This window comes from Etheostoma spectabile, chromosome 1 (genome assembly GCF_008692095.1).
Source record: "Etheostoma spectabile isolate EspeVRDwgs_2016 chromosome 1, UIUC_Espe_1.0, whole genome shotgun sequence".
In the NCBI taxonomy this organism is placed as follows: domain Eukaryota; kingdom Metazoa; phylum Chordata; class Actinopteri; order Perciformes; family Percidae; genus Etheostoma; species Etheostoma spectabile.
This window is the reverse complement of record NC_045733.1, coordinates 31,532,205-31,554,820: the sequence shown is the minus strand read 5'-3', so window position 1 is coordinate 31,554,820 and position 22,616 is coordinate 31,532,205. Positions and strand designations below refer to the sequence as shown.

The following is a 22,616-nucleotide window of genomic DNA, read 5'->3' as shown; positions in this document are numbered from 1 at the left end:
TTTTTTTTAAACCTTGTGTTGTCAAATTTGACCCATTTTGAAAAAAAAAAATCTTTATCAGAAAAGTGTATTTCAACCAAAATTTCTGAGAAATAACACGGATTGTTCCACACAACAAGTATTATAAATGATCATACCACTGCTTTTTTCAAATTTGGATGTTTAGTTAAATTGTATAGCATTAAAAAAAAAGACCATTGAACAAAGTGACTAAAATGTCCATAAAAGTGGGGGCAAAAAAACCCCACAAAAACATCAAAAGGCGCAGAAAGAAATTACAAAAACATCAGTTGGGGAAAGCAACAAAGGTTTTGGAAAAAAAAAACAACCAAACGGTTTCAATTTTGACCCCAGAAAAACCAAAAGTGGCACGGTCGACGGGAAGACAACACAAGGGTTAAGCAAGAAATACGCTGCAATTTTATTGGCTTTAAAGCCGTTGGATGGAAACACACATTCACCAGTTTTTATTCACATGAGTTTTTTTTTTTTTACCGAACTTCAGATAATTCGATTGACAAGTGGATGGAAACTTTGTGACTCTACGTTAAAAGTTTCCTCGGATGAATGAAGGAAAAAACTGTTTCCCTCTCTCTCTCTACAGGCGAGTGCTCAGTGACTGGCGATATGTATTTTCAATCCTTTGACGGGCGGATCTACACATTCCCGGCAACATGTCACTATGTCCTCGCCAAGAGTCGCAACTCGGGAAAGTTCACAGTCACGGTCCAGAACGCCCCCTGTGGAGCCGTGAGTTACGTTTATTACCTTCCCCCTTTTTTTTTTTTTTTCATTCTGTGCTTTTAAAACAAACGTTTCTACATCTTGGAAAACTCTTGCATACCTCCTCCACCTCCACCTCCACCTCCACCTCCACCTCCACCTCCACAATCAGCCTACGCAAGTGTTCTGCTGTCTCGGCTTACAGGTTTATGCAATTTGTCCGTCATGTAGATCATATCATAACTTAAGTGCTCAATAATCCCTGCTGAGTCCAGGTCATTTTTGTCAAAGAGTGCTAAAACCATTTGGCTATGGGACTCTGCCACTTATGAAAGAGACGATTCATAGAGGCAGATTGCTTACTGTCAGTGACGCGCAGGCGTCCTCACTTTAACACATCAGAGCAACTCATCGCACTATCACTGAAGGGATGTACAGTTGTTATTGTTTTTTAAAGATCATTTTTTGGGCATTTTTAGGCCTATTGACAGGACAGATGAACAAATGAAAGGGGAAAGAGAGAGTGTGTATATGTGTTTGTTGTGTTATGGTTGTCTTGCTACTGGATGCCTAAAATTCCCTCCTTCGGGATGAATAATGTATCTATCTATCTATCTATCTATCTATCTATCTATCTATCTATCTATCTATCTATCTATCTATCTATCTATCTATCTATCTATCTATCTATCTGTCTATCTATCTGTCTATCTATCTATCTGTCTATCTATCTGTCTATCTATCTATCTGTCTATCTGTCTATCTATCTGTCTATCTATCTATCTATCTATCTATCTGTCTATCTATCTATCTATCTATCTATCTATCTATCTATCTATCTATCTATCTATCTATCTATCTATCTATCTGTCTATCTGTCTATCTATCTATCTGTCTATCTGTCTATCTATCTATCTATCTATCTATCTGTCTATCTATCTATCTATCTATCTATCTATCTATCTATCTATCTATCTATCTGTCTATCTATCTATCTGTCTATCTGTCTATCTATCTATCTGTCTATCTGTCTATCTATCTGTCTATCTATCTATCTATCTAGTTTATAAACGGCTACACAGTGTTTTGGTGTTTGATAAGTCTTCAAACTTGTGGATCTGTTATTCAAACCTTGCCTTCCTGGGTCATATTTCATCGTCTCACTAATATCTGAAACAACATGCACAATACAACACAACCCCTTGTGTTTTTACTGTCTGAACAAGAGGTTTTGCAGCAGTTGTAACATCACACAAAATGTTAAAATGTAATGGGTACGGCTCATTGAACACATAGCTCTGAATGACCTCATGGTCTCTTTTCTTGCATCACTCTCAAGACTTTCGTTATTATCCTGGCTAAGGGTAATGCTGGCGCCAAAATACATGGATGGATCTATGGAAACAAATGCTTTTACTTTCCTCTCTCTCTCTCTCTCTCTCTCTCTCTCTCTCTCTCGTGTCATTATTTCATTCTCAGTGTGTGTCCTGCTGTGTATCTGAATGGCTGCTGTGGGTTGGGAGAGTGCCAGCATGCATTATCAAGCCATCTTGTCTCAATTGCAGAATTTGGATGGGGCCTGCATCCAATCAGTTAACCTGGTCATAGACGAGGATCCAAGAACGGAGATTACACTGAGTCACGTTGGCGAGGTCTTCATGGCCGGACAGTACCGCATCTCCCTGCCGTATTCTGACGGTAACTTCCTCTCCTTTTATCTCCTTCCAACGTTATTCCCATCCAGCGCCAGACTTCTTTCTGCGCAGGTCACGGCAGAGACACATCCAATGACAGCTGTGCTATTAAATGTAAATTTTCCCAATACTTTGCTGGGTTTAGCGCTTGCATTGCGTTGCACAAAATGCCTTCCTTCTGAGTATTACTCCCTTCTCACCCCAGTGTTTTCATGACTGGGTCCTTCTGTTGGTGGAGTCAACAGCCTTCAGTGTGTTCTGTGATGAACAGTGTGAGAATCATCTGATACCTTGGTACCTTAAGGGAGAAAAACAACACTTAGAGCACGTTCTGACAGGGAACTTTACACTGCTGACTCTATTTAACAGTTCCTCCTGTCAATCATTCAATCAATTAATCAGCCTTTGTTCATGTAGAACCTTGTCATGTTCCTACTCATGTACAATTCAAATACAAAATGCTTACAATAAAATCCAGAAATGAAGGTAAAAATACAAATATTGTAAGTACAAACCCAGGCAGATCCAAAAGTGATAAAACAATTAGTCAATCAAATCATTTTTCACTTCACCAAGCAAAAATGCCAAACATTTAAAATACTAAGGATTTTGTATTTGTGTTTTATATCATAGTTAATTAGGTATGTTTGGATTTTGGGCATTTGGTTGCACAAAACAGGAAATTTAAAGACATTAGTTTGGGTCCTGGAAAAGGTTTTAAAAGCGCTAAGCTCATTTTCAGGTTCATAATTGTATTTTGAGGTTGTACCAGAATAGGTTTACAAGGTTTAATTTTCAAAAAACACCATATTTTTGTTGTACTGCACATTGTTGCAGATCCTGTTTTCTCCCTGTGTGTTGAGCTCTCTGTTTTAGCTCCAGAGTGAGACATCTCACTTCTATACCATCTTTGTTTGGAGCTGCACATGCTCAGTAGCTCGGTAAGATCACGTCAGCTAGATAACTCTTTCTCCAGCTTTGGTCAGTCCAAGGCAGGATTAGATGGGGAATACCTGCACAACAGGGACAGGAAGTAGTTCTTTTGGAGATTATGGTGTGTGTTGTAGCAGTGTTTTGCTATTAAGAACAAGCTAGCATGCTAGCATTAGCATGCTACTGGTTAGCCACCTCATCTCTCACCTGGAGACTGAAGACAGAGGACATCCAGAAACCATATCTCACTCAAAACAGCATGGATAGTTTTTTCCCCCAAGTTGTGGAAGCACCAGACATACAAAACAAAACCCCAAATCCCAGAAAAAGTTATTTTTTTCATAAAATGGGCACTTTTATATTCAAGTGGTATTTGAGACTCAACGTACTCCGCTAGTAACTCTATTCACATCGACAGTACATGCAAATACTTAGACATAGTCTTGTGCAGAGAGAGAACCATCTGGAAGGGCTATTCAAACAACCTTTTTCTTTATCCATTTCTTTATCTTTATCATTTTCTGTGAGCCATTTAACAACGTTAATGCTGCCTCGCTTCCTGATTTCCCAAACTATGGAGCCGCCTGAGGCCAAAATCACAAAACGCATTTTCTGTATCTCTGCCAGGAGTAACATGCACATGGGGTCAGACCCATACACATAGATAGATTTCATAAAAAATGTTGGTCATATCTGTGGTTGTGTATGAATGTAGCATCTCCAAATAATAGCATAACCAATGCAGGTTTTACAAGTTTTTATAGTTTTTATAGGTCTATATTAAATATATAGTCTACAGTTTTGATTACCATGAAACCTTGAAACGTTAACTTTACTCCAGTTAACGTTTTTAATTACCTTACGGAGAATAAAATGTATCTTAATCCTTTAAAAACTGTGCAATCAGTGTGCTAACATGTCAAAAAACATGAATTGTCGGCTTCTCAGGCATTACCTGCAGCATGGGAGTAGAAAACATTGAAAAAGTGGGTGTGACATTTAGGGGAATCCTTGTTCATTTTGACAGCGCTTATTGAAATGCAAATGTTTTGTGCAGAAGTGAATGCAATAATGCGCTTTTATTATCTCATCTACTGCCACCTGAAAGCCTAATTGTCGTCCTCCCACAGACGTCTTCCACATCCAGGAGCTGTCGTCCATGTTCCTCCAGGTGAAGACGGCCTTTGGCCTGCGTCTGCAGTACAGCTGGACGGAGTTTCGCCTCTACCTGCAGGCCGACGAGCGTTGGAAGGACGACACGGTGGGCCTGTGCGGCACCTTCAACGGCAACATCCAAGATGACTTCCTGTAAGTGTGTGCTGGCCGACCTCCGACCCCTCCCGCGCCCTCCCTTAACCCCCTCCTCCGATGATAAAAAGCGTGAGCGTACTCCTGTTTCAGAGGCAGGGAGGGAGGCGATGGGGAAGTGCTCTCTCTCTCACACTCTCTCAGTAATGCACACTGGCTCGGCGGCTCGGCATCAAAAGCCCCGCTCTCTGATCAGCTCTTTTAGGCGGGCCAGATGAGCGCCCAACTGGACACACCACTTCAACAAGGAATTTACTGTTAGTGGGATAGGGGCTCCACTGTACTGCAGCGTAATGGCCGACCAGAAAGGGCGGATGTTGTCTAACAGCTGTAAATGGATATACATCACAGTTGGTGACTGAAGTGGTCACATGCTACTAGAAAGAAAACTGGAACTCACTCCAGTAAAGACTTGGCTGTTAAACTGATGACTCGCAGAATCCCGTCCTTTACATTTTGTCTTCATCTTCTGTTGTGTTTTTAACATTTTATTTTGGCCTTAAAACTACTTTCAGATGCATTCAGTGGTCATAACCAACAGATCAGTAAGTCAGTCAGCCATAGCTCCTGTCTTCTGTGATGCTGATTCAAAAAGTGAAATGGGTCCGTCTGACAAATGGAGTTGGAAGCTGAGGCTACATTTACATTGCTATGTTTTGGTTTTTAAGCAGTTTTGAGCCCAAAGGGATCTCCATGCATACAAGTGTTTTTAGCTCCAGTAGAAGAACTATTTGCCGTTTTAACTAACACGCCCAAACCGCGTATCTCATCGACATTCTCGTATACTGGGCATGCACGTGCCGGGGTAAACAGGACCCAGCATGTATGCTCTGCCTGTTGCTGGTAGTTACCATGGTAACATTACTAGCTTAGTCTCAGAGAAGCAGACGTCGTGACCCAATCAGGCGGCGAAAACATTGTCGGTGTTGCCAAAGATCTCCATTTGTGGCTGTACACAGGGTTTTGTTGAGATTGCACCCAAAAAGGGGGTCAGGAGTGTATTTAAAATGTCTCCGACCTAAGGGCTCTGAAACACCAGAGCAGTGTGAATGTGCGGTCGAAACCTAGGAAAAGCTAATTGGTTTTAAACAAAAACGTAGTGATGTAAATGAAGCCTAAGGCATTTCATTCATTCATTCATTCATTCATTCATTCGTATTTATTATACAGGAAAGTTAGAAAAAGTAACATTACATTACAATGTAAAAACGGGCCTGACTCAGTTTAAAAACTGGTTTTCAGCAGGTTCCTGTTCTGCAGAAACATAAAACCTGATACAGCACGTCAGGACAGACATTAATACAAGACATCGATGTGGAAACATAAACTTAGACAACTAAAACAACAATACAGTTACATAAGGAGAGACATTTATGCAAGACATCAGCTGGGCTAGACAGATACGGACAGTGCAAACAAAGCTTGGACAATACATGCAACAAATTAATTAATGCGTGCAAGTGTAACTGTAACTGCTGAGGCAGATGTGAGACTTTGTCATGTCTATCACTCAGACAGACCGCTGAGGCGTCAACATTAAATTCCACAATTTTGGATGGCAAATGTTCTCTAATTTCGCATGTACATAATCTTCATGGGCGTCAGTTTGGTTTGAAATGTGCCGGCGACAGAGACGCATTCAGAAGAGAATTTCCAAAAGTGCTGGGTACAATGAAGCATTCATCTTTTTTCCTCTTTCGCGCAGTTCATGTTTTGAAAGACGCTGTCCTGCAGCTTACTAATGTTAACGAATAAAAACGTGGTTTAACGTACCTAAAAAATGATCAGTGATTACCAAATTTCTCTCTCATTTTGATCCCCATAACCACTGAAAACTGTCAAAGAATTGATACCAAATTCCTATTATGTCCTATTATTATGGACGTCATCTGATATTAAGCGTTTCTGCTTCATTAGGTCTTCTTTGTAAGGAAAAAGCTTAACATGGTTTAATGTACCTGAACAATGAGCAATGATTACCCGATTTCTGTCTCAAATTGCTCCTCAAAACCACTGAAAACTTTCAAAACAAATCTAACCCACAGTCCTATTATTATGGACGTTATTTGACATCAAGCGTTTCTGCGTCACATTTTCAGCAGGGCAGTGGAGCAGCTCTGGGTTGACTCCCCACAGTTCTCATGGGCTTTACAAGTCATAATGTGAAAAAACTCAACGTGATCTAATGTACCTAAACAACAATCAATTATCACCGAACTTCTGGTTTGATTTTTGGAGAGTTTTCAGTGGTTATGAGAAGCAATATGTGAGAGAAATCTGGTAGGCACTGATTATTGTTTTATAGGTACATTAAACCACGTTAAGCCTTTTCCTCGCCATAGGCGCCAATAAAGAAGAAAACAATGTGAGAGCTTCTATAATTGATGGAATTTGGTTTAGTTATTTTGACATGCTTAAGTGCTCATGACAAGATATTGCCATGAGAAATTTGGTGATTTGACCATTGATTCACTAGCAAGGACCACGCCACAGCACTTTGTCAGTTAAAGATTTAATGAACATTGTGAATGTGCAGAAAGATGAGCAGCTGTGGATGTCGTCTGATGGCTGGTCTGGGAGGATGTTCTGTATGATGACCCGGTGGAGGAGAATCAGAGTGGTGGGGGGGTTCTGTCCCGAAAGCAGTTTTCGCCCAAATAGTTTACAGACCCCCAGACGGTACCTAGAGGTGACATGAGAGGGAAGATGGAAGAATGAAGGAGAGGGAAATGGAGGGTGGGTCGAGCACGGTACTGTATATGCAGGTCTGTCTGGTGATTAGAGGTGTGGTTTAGGTGTGGCCCTGCACCTGAACCTACATTAACGAATTAACTTCATTTATTGTTTAGGTACATTAAGCTATGTTAAGCTTTTTTCACGTTAAGCGTTGTAGAACGTCCTGTGTAACAGTGTCTTTCCTGTGGGGAAAGAGATTTTTGTGGTTTTGTTGGCATCTGTCGCTCAAGAATTACATGTGTTATGAACTTTTATTTTTTTAACTAAATTGAGCTTGAAGTTTTCAAAAAAAAGTGGTGTGTACAAAATAACTCGTGACGAAATTTGATCCATCCCCACCGAAAATTGACGCCTATGCTGAGTCTGCATATACACATTTATGGAAGGAAAAACAGGGTAGAGGCAGCTAAATTTGCCTTTATTCATCACCACATCTGCAGAATGATAGAAAGACACTATCCAGAGATAGATAATGACTTTCACTCCACTGATGTAAAGTTTATCTGTCGCTCAAGAATTGAATGTGTTATGAGCTTTCTTTCTTTTTTTAACTAAATTGATCGTGAGGTTTGAGGTACAAAACGACTCATGACGAAATCTGATGGTCACGCGTACCCACCATCTCTGCCGAAATCAACGCCCATGATAATCTTCCTTTTCTTTGAAATGTACAAAAATGTGAAAAGAAAATCCGTGGCCAAGCTGATCTGTCACTGCGTTAAAGAGAGAGAGAGTTGCTAAATGTAAAAACAAATGTTAAGTCTTAATCTCATTGAAGCCTTTGGATCTCAAACTGGAAACAAAATGAGTTGTGAGCTGGTTTGGTGCTCCATTTTGTTTTTAATGCATCTTTGCTCTGGGTTTCCTGCAGATCTCCGTCAGGGATGATAGAAAGCACTCCTCACCTGTTTGGAAACGCCTGGAGAGTCTCGTCGGCCTGCTCGAGCAGCCTGAGCGCGCCTCAGCTCGACCCCTGTGACACACACCAGCAGGCCGGTCAGTTTGCTTTTCTGCTTTAGCCTTTTCTGTTTCAGCAGTGGAAAAGAGGAAATTCACAAAGTTTAAATGACGTGTTATGCTCTTGTGTCTTTGAGTATTCAAGGCCCTATTTTAACCATCTAAGTGCACGGCGTGAAGCGCTTGGCAGAGGTGAATTTAGGGCGTGTCAAAATCCACTTTTGCCAGTTTGACGGCAAATAAAGTGGTCCGTGCGCCGGGCGCATTGGTTCAACAGGGTTGTACTGAGTGTCTTCATTAATTCATAGGTGTGTTTTGGGCGTAACATGCAATCAACCAATCAGAGTGTGCATCCTTGGCCCATTGATTTATTTGTACATCAACAAACAAACAGGCGATTTTTAATTTATTCAGGGTTTGTATTTAAGTCGATTAAAATCTTTGAAGCAAAAAGTGGTATGCCGAGGCTGAACTGTGTCTGTCGTGTGTCTGCAGATTTTTTCAAAGTAAAGGTCTCATTGCTTCACGCTCTCATCAGACGGGGAGCCTTTTATTGTGAAGCAGCTGCAGGCGGGAATTTACTCAGATATGTTGCAATAAGCCTGGATTGCAAAGTCATTGTTTAATGTGTTTGTGTGTGTGTGATCGACCTGCTCCTTCTCCGGCTCAGTGACCTATGCCTCAGAGATGTGTGATGTGCTGAACCAGTAGCATAGTGTGCGCGCTTTGTGCATGAGCATTTGACTAATTTGCTGGTAAAATAGCAATAAAATGCTGCATTATAATTAGACCAGGTTTTTGTTGGGCAATGGTGCGATACGCCAAGAATGCACCTGAACGCACCTCTACGAACTCACTGCTGCTGGTGAAAGAAAGGGCTTACTGAGTTTTTGAATAAATGATTCATTTATGTCAGTCATTGCTAAATAAAAAAGATCAAAATGTAGATTAAAACACTTTTTTTCGTACGTGTTTGTACATTTTCAAACACCTTTCCCTGTTTTAATGTGTTCCCGTGTGGGATCGACATGCTCCTTCTCCCGCTCAGTGACCTATGCCTCGGAGATGTGTGACGTGCTGAACCAGGATCTGTTCTCCGCGTGCCACGAGTACCTCAGCCCGACATCCTTCCACCAGCAGTGTCGCTCGGACACCTGTAGGTGCGGGACGCCGTGCCTCTGCTCCGCGCTGGCCCACTACGCCCGCCACTGCCGCCGATTCTCCATCATCGTTGACTTCCGATCGCAGATATCCGACTGTGGTGAGCACCCAGCACGCTGACACACACGCACACAGGTCAGAGACGCTGAAACCGCCTGGTGCAGGAGCTTTTACGAAAAAAGGGTCAGTGCGCCAGGTTCAAAAGGGCTGCAAGGCAAGGCAGCTTTATTTGTAGAGCGCATTTCAGCAACGGGGCAATTCAAAGTGCTTTACACAAAATCAGTTTAAAAAAACAACAACAACAAAAAAAACAGATAAAACACAAGTATTAACAGTTAAAAATAAAAAAACATTAAGCAACAAAATTCATTCTATAAACTTGAGACTACCGTCCCACTAGTTAGACCATGTTAGTGCTCCTTTGGTGATCACCCTCAGTGTCTCTACCCTTCACGACTCTAGTTTTAGAGACGTTACCTTTCGTCTCCTTGGACTCTTCTTCTCACTAATTAAGCCGATCTAGCGCTGCCTTTCGTGGCTACCCAACGACCTTCTACGCGCGATTTTCAGATCTTTTGACACTACACATTCACACTTTTTCTTTAAAGTGTTACCCTTCGAGTCTGTCTTTCTCTGTCTTTCTCTGTCTTTCTCTGTCTTTCTCTGTCTTCATTATTTCATAGGTGTGTTTTGAACGTAGCATGCAATCAACCAATCAGAGTGTCATCTCCCATTCCCATTAAAAGCTAGGCGCATTTTTAACTTTGCACATTGCTATTGTGATGGCGGATTTGCTAAGAAGGAAGCAAATCTGATCATTTCACCAGTAACCATAATAACATGTAATATAAACTATTATACTAATAATAATACTATTTCACATTGTAATATTTGTATTGTAAATCTTTTGCATGTTGGTGTGCTGCTGCGAGACAGACAGGCAGACAGACGGGTAGATAGATAGATATTTATTCATCCCAATAAAATGGGAAATTACAGTGTTACAGCAGCAGAATCCGTCACACAGCACAGAATATAAATATAAATGAAATACTAGGATACAATATACATACATACAATATTCATGAAATAATAATAGGATAAAATACAAGAACAAATATTTGAAAATATACAAGTTGGGAATACAAAAATGTGCAGCTGCTTAAATAGTATGACAAAATGGAAATAAACCAATTGTGCAGGTTGCACTTGCAGTATTGCAGTATTGCAGTATTGTAGTATTGTGGTATTGTGGTGTCTCAGAGTAGTAGTGTGCGCGCGCGCTGTGCACGAGCATTTTACTAATTCACTGGTAAAATAACATTAAAATGCTGCATTATTGACTTTAGACCAGGTTTTTGTTGGGCAATTGTGCAATACGCCAAGAATGCACCTGAACGCACCTCTGCGAACTCACTGCTGCTGGTGAAAGATAGGGCCCGCTGACTTTTTGAATAAATGATTCATTTATGTCAGAATAATAATGATGTGGCGGTGGAAGGTACGAAACCAAAGGATGCCATCCTTGAAATCTGATTGGCCGGCAATGCTACTTTTCTTTCTTGTCTTCTCGGTGTTGTGTCCGATACTGTTTCTAATCTAAAACCCAAACTTTTCACCCCACTCTGTGTTTGCCGTTTTCACAGAAGGGGGGGGATGGGTGGGGTGGGTGGGTAAGTATAGACAATGGAAGATACATGTTTACTATCTGCTAAGGTTGGTGGGGGGGGGAATTGTGGATTTATGTGTTTCTGCATTTTTGTTTGTTTTAAAAACAAGAAAATCTCAAATCTGCTACACTTTATTCCCAATGCAGCCTGTAATATTTCTGAGGTAAAAACATATTTTAACATATTTAAAAAAAAAAAAGTCCATTTACAGTCTTATTACTGCATCTGTAAATAAATAAATGAAGATTTTTTGTGTGAGATCGTTACCCTTACTTGCAACCCCCACTGAGTGTCTCCTGCTCCCTGACGTAATATGGACATCTGAATCGTCCCGTTGACTCTGTCCCTCTCTGCAGCGGCCGTCTGTCCCGCCAGCATGCAGTACGGCACCTGTGTGTCGTCCTGCCAGCGCCGTTGCTCCGCCCTCTCCGTCCCGCAGCACTGTGGGGAGGAGTGTGAGGAGGGCTGTGTGTGCCCCCAGGGATCCTTCTACAACCATCGGACACCACCACTGCGTGCACAGGGGAGGCGGCCTGATGGCGGGGGGGGGGGGTATCAAAATCAAGGAAAACAACAACCCATCTTTCACTTTCGTGCACAAAAGAGAAACACATGGAGAGATATGTAATGCTTATTATTGTAACAGGGACTTTGATACCATAATGATATATATATATATATATATAAGTGTGTATACAGGTATATATTATATTCTGTAACTGTATTTTGAGCTTTTAGGTTTAAATTCTGGAAGCACGAGGGAATCAGTGACCAGGCGTCCAGTGTTGTTGAAGGTTGTGAAGTCTGTTAAACGGCTAACCGGCTGGAGTCGCTCCACCAAACAAATCCTCTCCAAGTGATATTTGTATCTGCTCTGAAGTTTTAGGTCAGCCTTTAAGTGGAGAGCCTTGTGTCTCTCCTGCAGACGGTACAGAGCCAGAGGACCCCAGTAATTGTGCCCTCCCTTTCAGACTGCTCTGCCCTGGAACACATGCAGCTTAATTCCTCTTAAATGTCCCAGGTTTTTACATCCTGGTGCTGCGCGGGGCCTTACTTACCTCGTGATTGAGTTACATCAAGGAATTCACCGTGAAACCCCCCTTTCATTCCCGCTCGGGCTGGGGACGACACAGATATCTGATAACCAGTGAGAAAGAATTTGTAGTACAGAGGCCGATGTGTGGCGCTGGCCTATATGTTACAAGGCTTTCAGCTTAAGTTAAACACAGATTACCACAACGGAGATCCTCTGTTATTTTCTGATGTTTTTTTATTTTTTATAATATGTTTGTCTGCAAATATTCTGTTTTTTTTTTGTGTGTATTTCTCACCTTGAGCACTGACGTCCTCCACTAAAGCCTGCTTAACTGTCCCCTATCCACTTACCTGTAATACACTGTTTAAGGAAACGCTAAGCCCTCTTTAACATAACTCTTCACACAATAATGGACAAACTGAGCAGTGTCTCGTTTACATCACCAAAGCCTGATGAGTCATTTTGGATTTGGGAGGTCTCCGAAGATCTTTGGACATCTAATGTCTGCATACAACTACAGACTTTATATCAAGAGGGACGTCTCCACTACCACTGTACAAAATAGGAGCTAAAATATCCCAGATACGGGCGTTGCCGTCTTGTAATTGTGGAGCCATGGTCTGTGCAGTGGTGATTGGGCGGTGGAGCCACGATATCGGAGACAAACACTTTTGCGCAATCTCGGGTTTTATTTGCGAGATCTTGACTTTGACATGGAGAATTTATTTTTTTTTAATTAAAATTATTTTGTAATAGATGATGTATATTTTGTATTTTTTTTCTTTTCTCCATGTCATCTTGTCATCGTAGTTTTTCTCTCTCTAAGCCACATAATTACATCAGGGATAATGTGCGTGTGCGTGTGTGTGTGTGTGTGTGTGCGTTTTCAGGAGCGAGTGTCCCTGCAGCTTCCTGGGAACCGATTACGAACCAGGAGACGTGATCATGACGTCAGCAGGTGTTCAGTAAGATCCTCTCCTTCCGTCTCTGTCTTCCTGCATCTGAACCCTCGACGCAGTCCGACATCTTAAAGGACTATTTCAGCATTAGCTTAATGTAACTTGGTGATGACTAAAAAAACACAGACTTCAGACAATTAAGGTAGCAAAGCGAAGGGAGAAACAACGGGGGGCTGTAGTTCATTTAGCTAAGCTAATTCATTACTATGGATGAAGAGCTACAAGCAGAACACATGTATCAGGACAGAGACAGAGCTGTCTGTTGCCATGGGTCAGATGTCCTCACGTTTCCTCTTGAAAAGACTTCATGTTACATGAAGCTCCGCCTCCTGTCAGTCACAGCGCTGTGTCAACAGGAGGAACTTGATTCAAAATATTTACAGTGGTCAACAGTAAAAGTCTGAAGCCTCACTAGCGCTCCCCATAGAGCTGAAGTGTATTAGACAGTAAGAACGGGACAATACACCAGAATAATACCAATATACCGACCATTTTGTTGTTGTACTAGTCTTGCAGAGCAAAAGTGTTCTCACACTCAAATTGTCTTTAGGAGATTCTTATATTTAATGTGTTATCTTATTCTAATGTGTTCACCTTTGTTGACCTTCGTCATGTACCATCGCCATCATGTGTCCCCTTGCAGACTCTGCCTGAACGGTAAACTGGTGTCCCAGTCAACACACGGTGGTAAGATGCTTTATTGGTTATTTCTTATGTTGATAATAAGTGGTCGGATCGGTTTTGTTGGACTAATGTGTTTTATTCTATTCTGATTATAAAATCTCTGCTTGTTCGTATATGTCTCAGTGGGTGAAAGTGAAAACCTGGCAAACATCCTCCCGTCTGTCCCGGTCTTTTACACCGTGATAATCCGACTAATTAAAAAATCAACATGGACGAGTGATACTTATTTTCGTATTTAGCCGACATTAATTAAAAAAAGCAACAAAAAACATAGAAGGGAAGGGATGTTTTGTGTAGTGTTTTCTCATTGTAGGTTAGGGTTTTGCTTGTTTTGTGTGGGGATGTGTATGTGTGTGTGTGTTTGTGTGTGTGTGTGTGTGTGTGTATATGTGTGAGTGTGGTGTGCGTGCTTTGTAGTGTGTGTATATTAGTGGTGAGTGTGTGTGGAGGTGTGTGTGTGTTGTGTGTGTGTTGTTGTGTGTGTGTGTGTGTGTGTGGATGTGTGTGTGTGTGTGCGTGTCTGTTGTGTGTATATATGTGTGTGGGGTTGTGTGTGTGTAATGTGCTGTGTGTGTGTATTAGTGTGTGGTGTGTTTGTCTGTGTCTGTGTGTGTGTATATATACGTGTGTGTTGTGTGTGTGTGTGTGTGTGTGTTTTCGTTGTTGTTTTGTGTAGTGTGTGTTGTGGTGCGTGGTGTTGTGTATTTGTGTGTGTGTGTGGTGTGTGTGTGTGTTGTGTTGTGTGTGTGTGTGAGTGTGTATATATGTGTGTGTGTGTGTGTGTGTGTGTTGCTAGGAAGAGCGTGACTTTGTCTCAGTTTTAATAAGTGAAGCACTTTGTGGTGCATTACTTTTGTATAAAAGGTGCTATACAAATAAAGTTTGATTGAAAGAGGACAGATAGAGAGTTGTAGAGAATACTACTCGAGGTCCTGGATCTTATTTTGTTTCTCAAAGATCCTCAGAGCTGAGACCAACTCTCCTTTATTGTAGCAACTGAGTTTTGTTGTTGTTCATCTCGTCTTGCAGACATGTTGTGTCCCGCTGGTCAGATCTACCAGAACTGCTCCGAGGGGGACGAGGGCCTCCTGTGGGGAAGGGGCGTGGCCTGCGAGCGCACCTGCGAGTCCTACCTGCTCAACCTCACCTGCTCGACACACGAGCCCTGCGTGGCCGGATGTAGCTGCCCCCCCGGGTGAGTGACGCCCGACTGGCAGGATTACATCGAAGCAAGTTAATCGAGCGCCACATTTATTTTGCTTGTAGAAATTTCAAATGAAACTAATTACATTTTTATTTTAGCGTCTGCTCATGCGTCACTGCTGGCAACATTAAATCATTCTCGGTTTCCTCCCAACTTTATTTCTGATAAAGATATATACGGGGCGGCTGTGGCTCAGTGGTAGAGCGGTTGCCTGCCAATTGGAAGGTTGGTGGTTCAATCCCTAGCCCTGCAGTCCCATGTCGAAGTGTCCTTGGGCAAGACACTGAACCCCGAGTTGCCCCCGGTGTTGCGCATCGGAGTGTGAATGCGTGTGAGTGTGTATCTGATGAGCAGGTGTGTGCGTGTGTGAGTGTGTATCTGATGAGCAGGTGTGTGCGTGTGTGAGTGTGTATCTGATGAGCAGGTGTGTGCGTGTGTGAGTGTGTATCTGATGAGCAGGTGGCACCTTGTACGGCAGCCTCGGCCACAGTGTGTGAATGTCTTTGAGAATGTGTGTGAATGTTTCCTGTATGATGTAAAAGCACTTTGAGTAGTCGTAAAGACTAGAAAAGCACTATATAAATACAGCACATTTACATATGCATACACATTTACATATATATCTGGTATATAAGTAAAGTGAAATTGACTTTGCATTATTTTTTTACTTTTATGAAATACAATCGCAAGCCCATTTAACACTTTTATTTCAGCAAACACAATCTATTGTATCTAGGGTTGTCACAGTTTCCATTTAACATGAAACAGTTAATAAAAAAAAGCTTTCAAGTGCAACTATCGAAGTCCAAAAGCAGGACCAGCACTCCCCCAGTAATATTTTTTCCCTCTCTATCCCCGCCTCTTTGCCCACGTGATTGGATAAGTTATGGAAACAAACAACGCAGGTAAAGCCTGTGAGTTCTCATGGGACTCCATGCTGCCTTCAGGTACATGTCGTCAAACTATTGGTGCATTCAAGTCAATTTGACCACTTTTCAAAAACTTTCAATATCACAAATTTGGGTTTCTTTCAACCAAATTGTCCATAAAAGTAACGTGGGTGGTTCCCTACAACGTTCCTCACAGGTTGAATAAATAATCAGTCCACTTCCTTTGTTGAATTTGTTTTTTTTGGTCAATTTTATAGCATTTGGAGAAAAAACAAAATTGATAAAAGAACTTGTGCGTGACAAAAAAAAAAGACAAACATCAATAAAAGCGACAAAAATGTGAACAAGTATAAAAAAGTGACAAAAATGGGAAAGAAATGCCGAACAAAGTGACAGAAATGTCAAAAAAGTGACAAATGTTAAAAAAAAAGTTTAAAAAATTTGGGAAACAATTTCAAAAGGCTCAGAAAAAGTCGACAGATGTTGAAAAATGACAAAAACATCGGGGGGGAAAACACAAAAGGGTCGAAAGAGACGACCAAAACGTTGATAAAAGGTTTTTCGTTTGAAATTTTGAATCAGAAAAACCAAAATTTGCATACAAGACAACGCGAGGGTTAAACTGTTATAGCGAAGCACCCTTCTGCTATCTAGTGGCTCTTATTATGGCATCGCCATTAATTAAAAATGTAATCAGATCCTCACCTTGAAATCGAAAGTCATATTGAGTCGTTGATTTGACGAATCGTGACACATCAGAATCAGAAATACTTTATTGATCCCCGAAAGGAAACTCCATGTTGCAGTTGCACAAATAGTAGAAATACCAGAGTAGAAAAATAAACAATGAAATATATGGAGTGGGGATATGTTCGGTATAAATACATACATGCACACATGCTGTACACCCACGACATTCGTTGTCAATCCTCACAGGTCAAATCACACACACACACACACACACACACACACACACACACACACACACACACACAACAAAACACACAACACACACACACACACAACACACACACACACACACACACACACACACACACGCAATATCCTGCAGACTATCACACATTACACACACTTTCCCTCCACAGTGCAGCCTGCTGGTCATTGACCGGCCCTCAGGTGGATTTTTCTAGGAGCTAACATTTTGGAAATAATGTGCAGGTGATCCCCCAAACGTTCCTTTTGCTTATTGACCGACCGTAGCAGACTGTAGTTGTCCCGCTCAGCTGTAATTGTAGGATTGTGCGTTTTGTGTGTGAAAGTCAACCCAGGTCGATTTCGCAAAAAGAGCATGAACTTTCTTGGAGACTAAAGGTTAAGAAATGACTGTCGAGGGTGTGTGAAATCTAAAGCTCTTAGTGTACCTGTGACTGTGTCACTGAGGTATGTGTGTGTGTGTGTGTGTGTGTGTTGTGTGTGTGTGTGTGTGTGTGTGTGTGTGTGTGTGTGAGTGGGGGGGTGCAGACTCTCTAAAAATGTCACACAGAGCCAGTAATAATCCTCGACCCTCCTCTGCTGGAGGATGGCTGCGGTGAAAGATAAAAAAGAAAACTGTTTGCTGGGTTGCCTTGGAGAAGGCGGGGGGGGGGGTCTTTATTTGGGAAATTCTTCTTGCTAGTGACCATGATAAGAACAAACAGGATCGCAGCTACCATTGAGTACTTTGATTATTGAGATAATACAAAGAGTCACGTTGGAGTGTTTGTAAAAAAAAATAAAAAAGGGTTGTGTTTTTTTTTTATTGATTGTGGAAAAGAAAGAATTTTTCTCACGTTTATTTGGATTTTTCCAAAGAAAATGTAACTTCCATGCGTGGGATGCTGGTCATAATCTAACAATAATAATGATAATAGTAATAATAATAATAATAATAATAACGGTAATAATACAGAGTGTGTCAGGTTCATTCAGCGGGTCTTCTCTTAAACAAATAGGTCCGGACAAAAATTCAAATATGAATGTGTTAAGATGTTTTTATAACAGTCCTAATGCCTAGTGAGACAAAGTATTTATCACGTGGTAATATTCAGTACTTTTAAGTTCAGTGTTTGTACAGATTATATGGCTGATGGTAGCTGATGGTAGCTGATAGTATATATATATATTTATATATATGTATATATATATATATATATGTGTATTTATCCATCAACTTTTCGTGTACGGTTGTTATTCCATAGGTGCATTTTGTTTCTGTAGAGCAGGGGTCTTCAACGTTTTCCAGGCCAAGGACCCCCAAACTGATGGCGAGATGGAGCGGGGACCCCCTAATTATATTATTGTATAACATGTGTTATATCAAACTGGTCCTATAGCGCCAGTGTGCATTGATGACTGAGAGCATATTCTGCCTCATTTATCTGTTACTACCGTGTGTTGAATTCATGTTAATGGTGTATTTAAAGACATTTCAATTAGTGGAAAAAATTGCAGGGGGGGGGGGTAATATAAAAAAAAGTCTAATCAACCAAAACTTTCGCGACCCCATGCCAGGACCTACGCGGACCCCCTAGGGGTCGCGGACCCCCTGTTGAAGACCCCTGCTGTAGAGACTCCCCGGTGTGGTAGCTGTGAACCTTTCATTATGTTAGCCGACCTGATGGCCAGATTTAGGCATCGTGGTCCGTGTGGTGACCTCGGCGGCGAGATTCAGTTGTTCCTACTGGCCTGTTTTCGCTAGATGACCTTTACAGTGACACAACACTTGCCAGTCATGGTCCAAGTGTTTAATAACTCACTGGAACCTGATAGTTTGGGAGCTTATTTTATAGGAAACATGGACACAAAGAGACGTCTTTCAGCTCCCTGACGCCAGCTGTGTTAATAAGTACAGGACGGCGAGACAGTGTAAATGTTCAGGCATGAGTCTGTTTTACAGAAACTACTTTTCCACAGTTGTGAGAATAACGAGGGAGTTGTTTTACACGGGCAGACCTTTAGTTTGTGACTCAGATCGGACGGCATTGTGTGAATGAAACTGAATGAAGTGGATTATTATCTTATGTTGGGATTTGACTCTTCAGTAGTTGCTCCTGTGCTTTCTCATCCACTTGTTTATAGACGTCCTTTCTAACGGCTACATCCACTTCCCTTTCTCCGCTTTTGAGCACAATTGAAATTTTGAACATCCGCCACTTCCTTTCCTGCATTCTGTTGATTTTTTTCTGCAACAATGTGTGCCTTTTCTGCATTCATTTGTGATGCATATGGAATTACAATAGGTTTTCGGTGTGGGCGGGTGCACTCTGGCCAATTTTAATTATTGAGGGGGTTTTAACACTCCCTCCCCCCGTGTACATTACAGTCATGACGTCGAATCCTAAGGCAAGCTTGTGTGCTCAGTTTAAAAATCTCTTTCTACTTTTTAGCAAAGATTTCTACATCGATGTATTTATTCTGAACCATAGGACCCCTTGGAGGCTCCGTTGTTTTTCACAAAAATGCAATCTCTGAGGTCTAAGAAACGTGTTGAATGCACATCCTTCCCCCCCAAAAGAATTTGCAAAGCAGAATTATGTCAAATCTACAACCACCGTTTCCCTCACAGGAGTAGTGTGTGTTGTGTAACCAGAGGCAGACCTGTGTGTAGTGTTGCCCGCGTCCTCTCGTGTGTGGTGGTTAAAAACTCTTTTCCTGCAAGGTAATGTTATGGACGTATTCAATGGGTTGGGAACCGGAGGGTTGCAGGTTCAAGTCCCCATGCGGACCAAAGTACGGAGTGTGGCTCAGTAGCTGGAGAGATGCCACTTCACCTCCTGGACACTGCCAGGTGCTCTTGAGCAAGACACTGTACCCCCCCCCCCCCAAACCACTTAGGGCGCTGGTCTCTGACATCTCTCCATTTGTGCATGATTAGGTCCTGAGCGTGTGTGTGTATGTCAGGCCTGTGTGTGATTACTAACAGAGTGTAAATTGTAATTTCCCCACTGGGGGTCAATAAATAGTATAAGTCATTTTCTTAGGAAACAACCTGTATCCTGTGAGGCTCAAAACAAGATGACTGTGCCTTGTTTTTGTCATGGAAGATGGTGAACATGAGCCAAAGACCAATCGGTATTGGCTTTGTGTTTTGTGATCTCCTCCGTCTCATACTCCTCCCTGACTTAAAGGTGCTCTAAGCCACGTTGGGTGATGTTAGTTCTCGTTGACGTCCAAAGTATTTTCAATTAAAACGGGACTAGCTGGCCCCTCCTTCCTCCTCCTCCCGTCCACTCCCCCTCCCTCCTGTGCTTCCCCGCACTAACGCTCTAACTAACTAACTAATAAGGGTGTGACGAGATCTCGTTTTACGAGATCTCGCGAGATTAAAACGTGACGAGATTTCTCGTCGAGGTGAAAAGTTGTCTCGTGAGGCGATGTGATGTCAGCGTGATGGAGCGTGAAATTACTATTGAAGATCCCCCTGCCACTTTTAAATCATTTGTTAGGAGTTAGGAGTTAGATTTCTCGTGTGAAATTGTACTTTACTGCATATAATTCATTAAAATAGTTAAAAAAAAGAAGTTAAATAACATTCATCATTATTAGTTGATTTCAAAATGCACTTTTGGCATTTTGTGATTTTTCAGTTGAATAAAAAAACTATTTTCCATTCATATATTTCATCGAGGATTTCTTTAAATTAAAAAAAAATCTCGTCTCGTCTCGTTCTCGTGAACCCAATCTCGTGATGTGTCTCGTCTCGTGGAGTAAGCGTCTCGTCACACCCCTACTAACTAACTAACTAACTAAAATATGTGTGACATTACTTAAAGCACCTTTAAGAAGTGCTTTATTTCGTTGACATGGTCTTTGTTGGACCGTTACACATCAGCCGCATGTCTTTAACTCACTGGCCTTGGTTTTAATTTCTAAAACCAGACCGCAGATGATAAGCTGGTGTTGCATCTGCCATATTAATACTAAACTTAGATGAATATCATCAGGAAGAAATAATCCCAACTCAAAGTCAACTGCATGGTATTCATCTGCAGCAAGACTTAAAACCCTCTAATGGGAAATAATTAGCTGAGATGCTGACAGAAGAAGCCATTGTGTTTCCGCTCACAATGGCACACTTTGTTTATGATCAAAATGTAGACCATTCATTCATTCCTCATTTTGTGACAATTAGCCCAGCTGAACTCATATGAACCTGGACTTTCAGGTGCAGCTCAGGACCATGCAGCATACCACAATTGCGTTTTGGTTACATACCGTACTTACAACTGTAAAAGAATTTTTTTCATTTTTTCAATGTCCAAATGTTGCAGCACTTTTTTTTTTGCCCATATTGAATGATCGTTTTTGAGACATTGCACAGAAATAATTTATATCACTCAGAAATGTGGATGTTTTGTTTCCATGGAAAGTTCCTAAAATGAATGGAAACATTACTAAATGCATTTGAATATGAAAAAGAGAGATGCTGGTAAAATAAACTTTGATTAGCGGTATACATGTTGTTGTTTTCATTTGGTAGCTAGGATTTGGCCCGCCCAAGAAAGAGACATCATGGCTTTCAAATGAATGGCAGTTGGTTAAGCTCCCCCCCCCCATCCTATTCAGAAGCTACAGACTCAGAAATGGTACCTACTGAGGAAAGCTCATTGTGGACTGGCTCTAGAGGCTGTAATTCTGCACCAAGGCTGAATTTCGGGAAATAGACTTCAGATCCATTATTGAGGGAGACCACTAGGTCTATAAAAGGACTTCAGATCCAGTATTAGGGACCACTAAGGTCTATAAAAAGAGACTTCAGATCCAGTATTAGGGACCACTAAGGTCTATATAAAAGACTTCAGATACAGTATTAGGGACCACTAAGTCTATAAAGAGACTTCAGATACATATTAGGGACCACTAAGGTCTTAAAAAGACTTCAGATCCATTTTAGGGGACCACTAAGGTCTATATAAGAGACTTCAGATCCAGTATTAGGGACCACTAAGTCTATATAAAGAGACTTCAGATACAGTATTAGGGACCACTAAGGTCTATATAAAAGAGACTTCAGATACAGTATTAGGACCACTAAGGTCTATATAAAAGAGACTTCAGTACAGTATTAGGGACCACTAAGGTCTATAAAAGAGACTTCAGATACAGTATTAGGGGACCACTAAGTGTCTATATAAAAGAGACTTCAGATACAGTATTAGGGACCCTAATTCTTATATAAGAGACTTCAGATACATATTAGGGGACCACTAAGGTCTATATAAAAAGACTTCAGATACAGATTAGGGACCACTAAGGTCATAAAAGAGACTTCAGATACAGTATTAGGGACCACTAAGGTCTATATAAAACCCATCCAAAGAGCACCATGTCATGGGACCTTTGAGAAAGAAGAAAAAGCCATTCAGAGGCAGTGGATTAAAATGTAAATGGCGGAAATGGGACAACACATACAGCCAAAACTGAAATAGAATTATAGAAAATATACAGGAACACAATGCATGCAGTGAAGCAAAAAGAAAACATGGAGCTGGATCCTGTTTTGGGCCTCTGTATTGTCTGTCAGCATTAATATTATAATTTCTGTTCATGTGAACGAAAAGAAAATCAATGAAGATATTGTCAAATGATGTATAGTTTAGTAGGTTTGATATTCATAAAATAGTCTAGGCGGAAGCCCGCACACCTTCACTCATGCGGAAAA

At 41.3% G+C, this 22,616-nt stretch overlaps 1 protein-coding gene across 1 annotated transcript in view; it reads left to right on the top strand.

Moving 5' to 3' along the window:
- The window catches only part of otog (otogelin), a 143,549-nt gene that overhangs the window by 13,412 nt on the left and 107,521 nt on the right, over window positions 1-22,616 (top strand). Inside the window, exons 11-19 of the mRNA XM_032520661.1 lie at window positions 605-750; window positions 2,289-2,421; window positions 4,481-4,658; window positions 8,266-8,390; window positions 9,400-9,612; window positions 11,539-11,734; window positions 13,103-13,183; window positions 13,821-13,864; window positions 14,891-15,056. Coding sequence (XP_032376552.1) covers window positions 605-750; window positions 2,289-2,421; window positions 4,481-4,658; window positions 8,266-8,390; window positions 9,400-9,612; window positions 11,539-11,734; window positions 13,103-13,183; window positions 13,821-13,864; window positions 14,891-15,056 — 1,282 coding nt within the window. The remainder of the gene's footprint in view (window positions 1-604; window positions 751-2,288; window positions 2,422-4,480; window positions 4,659-8,265; window positions 8,391-9,399; window positions 9,613-11,538; window positions 11,735-13,102; window positions 13,184-13,820; window positions 13,865-14,890; window positions 15,057-22,616) is intronic.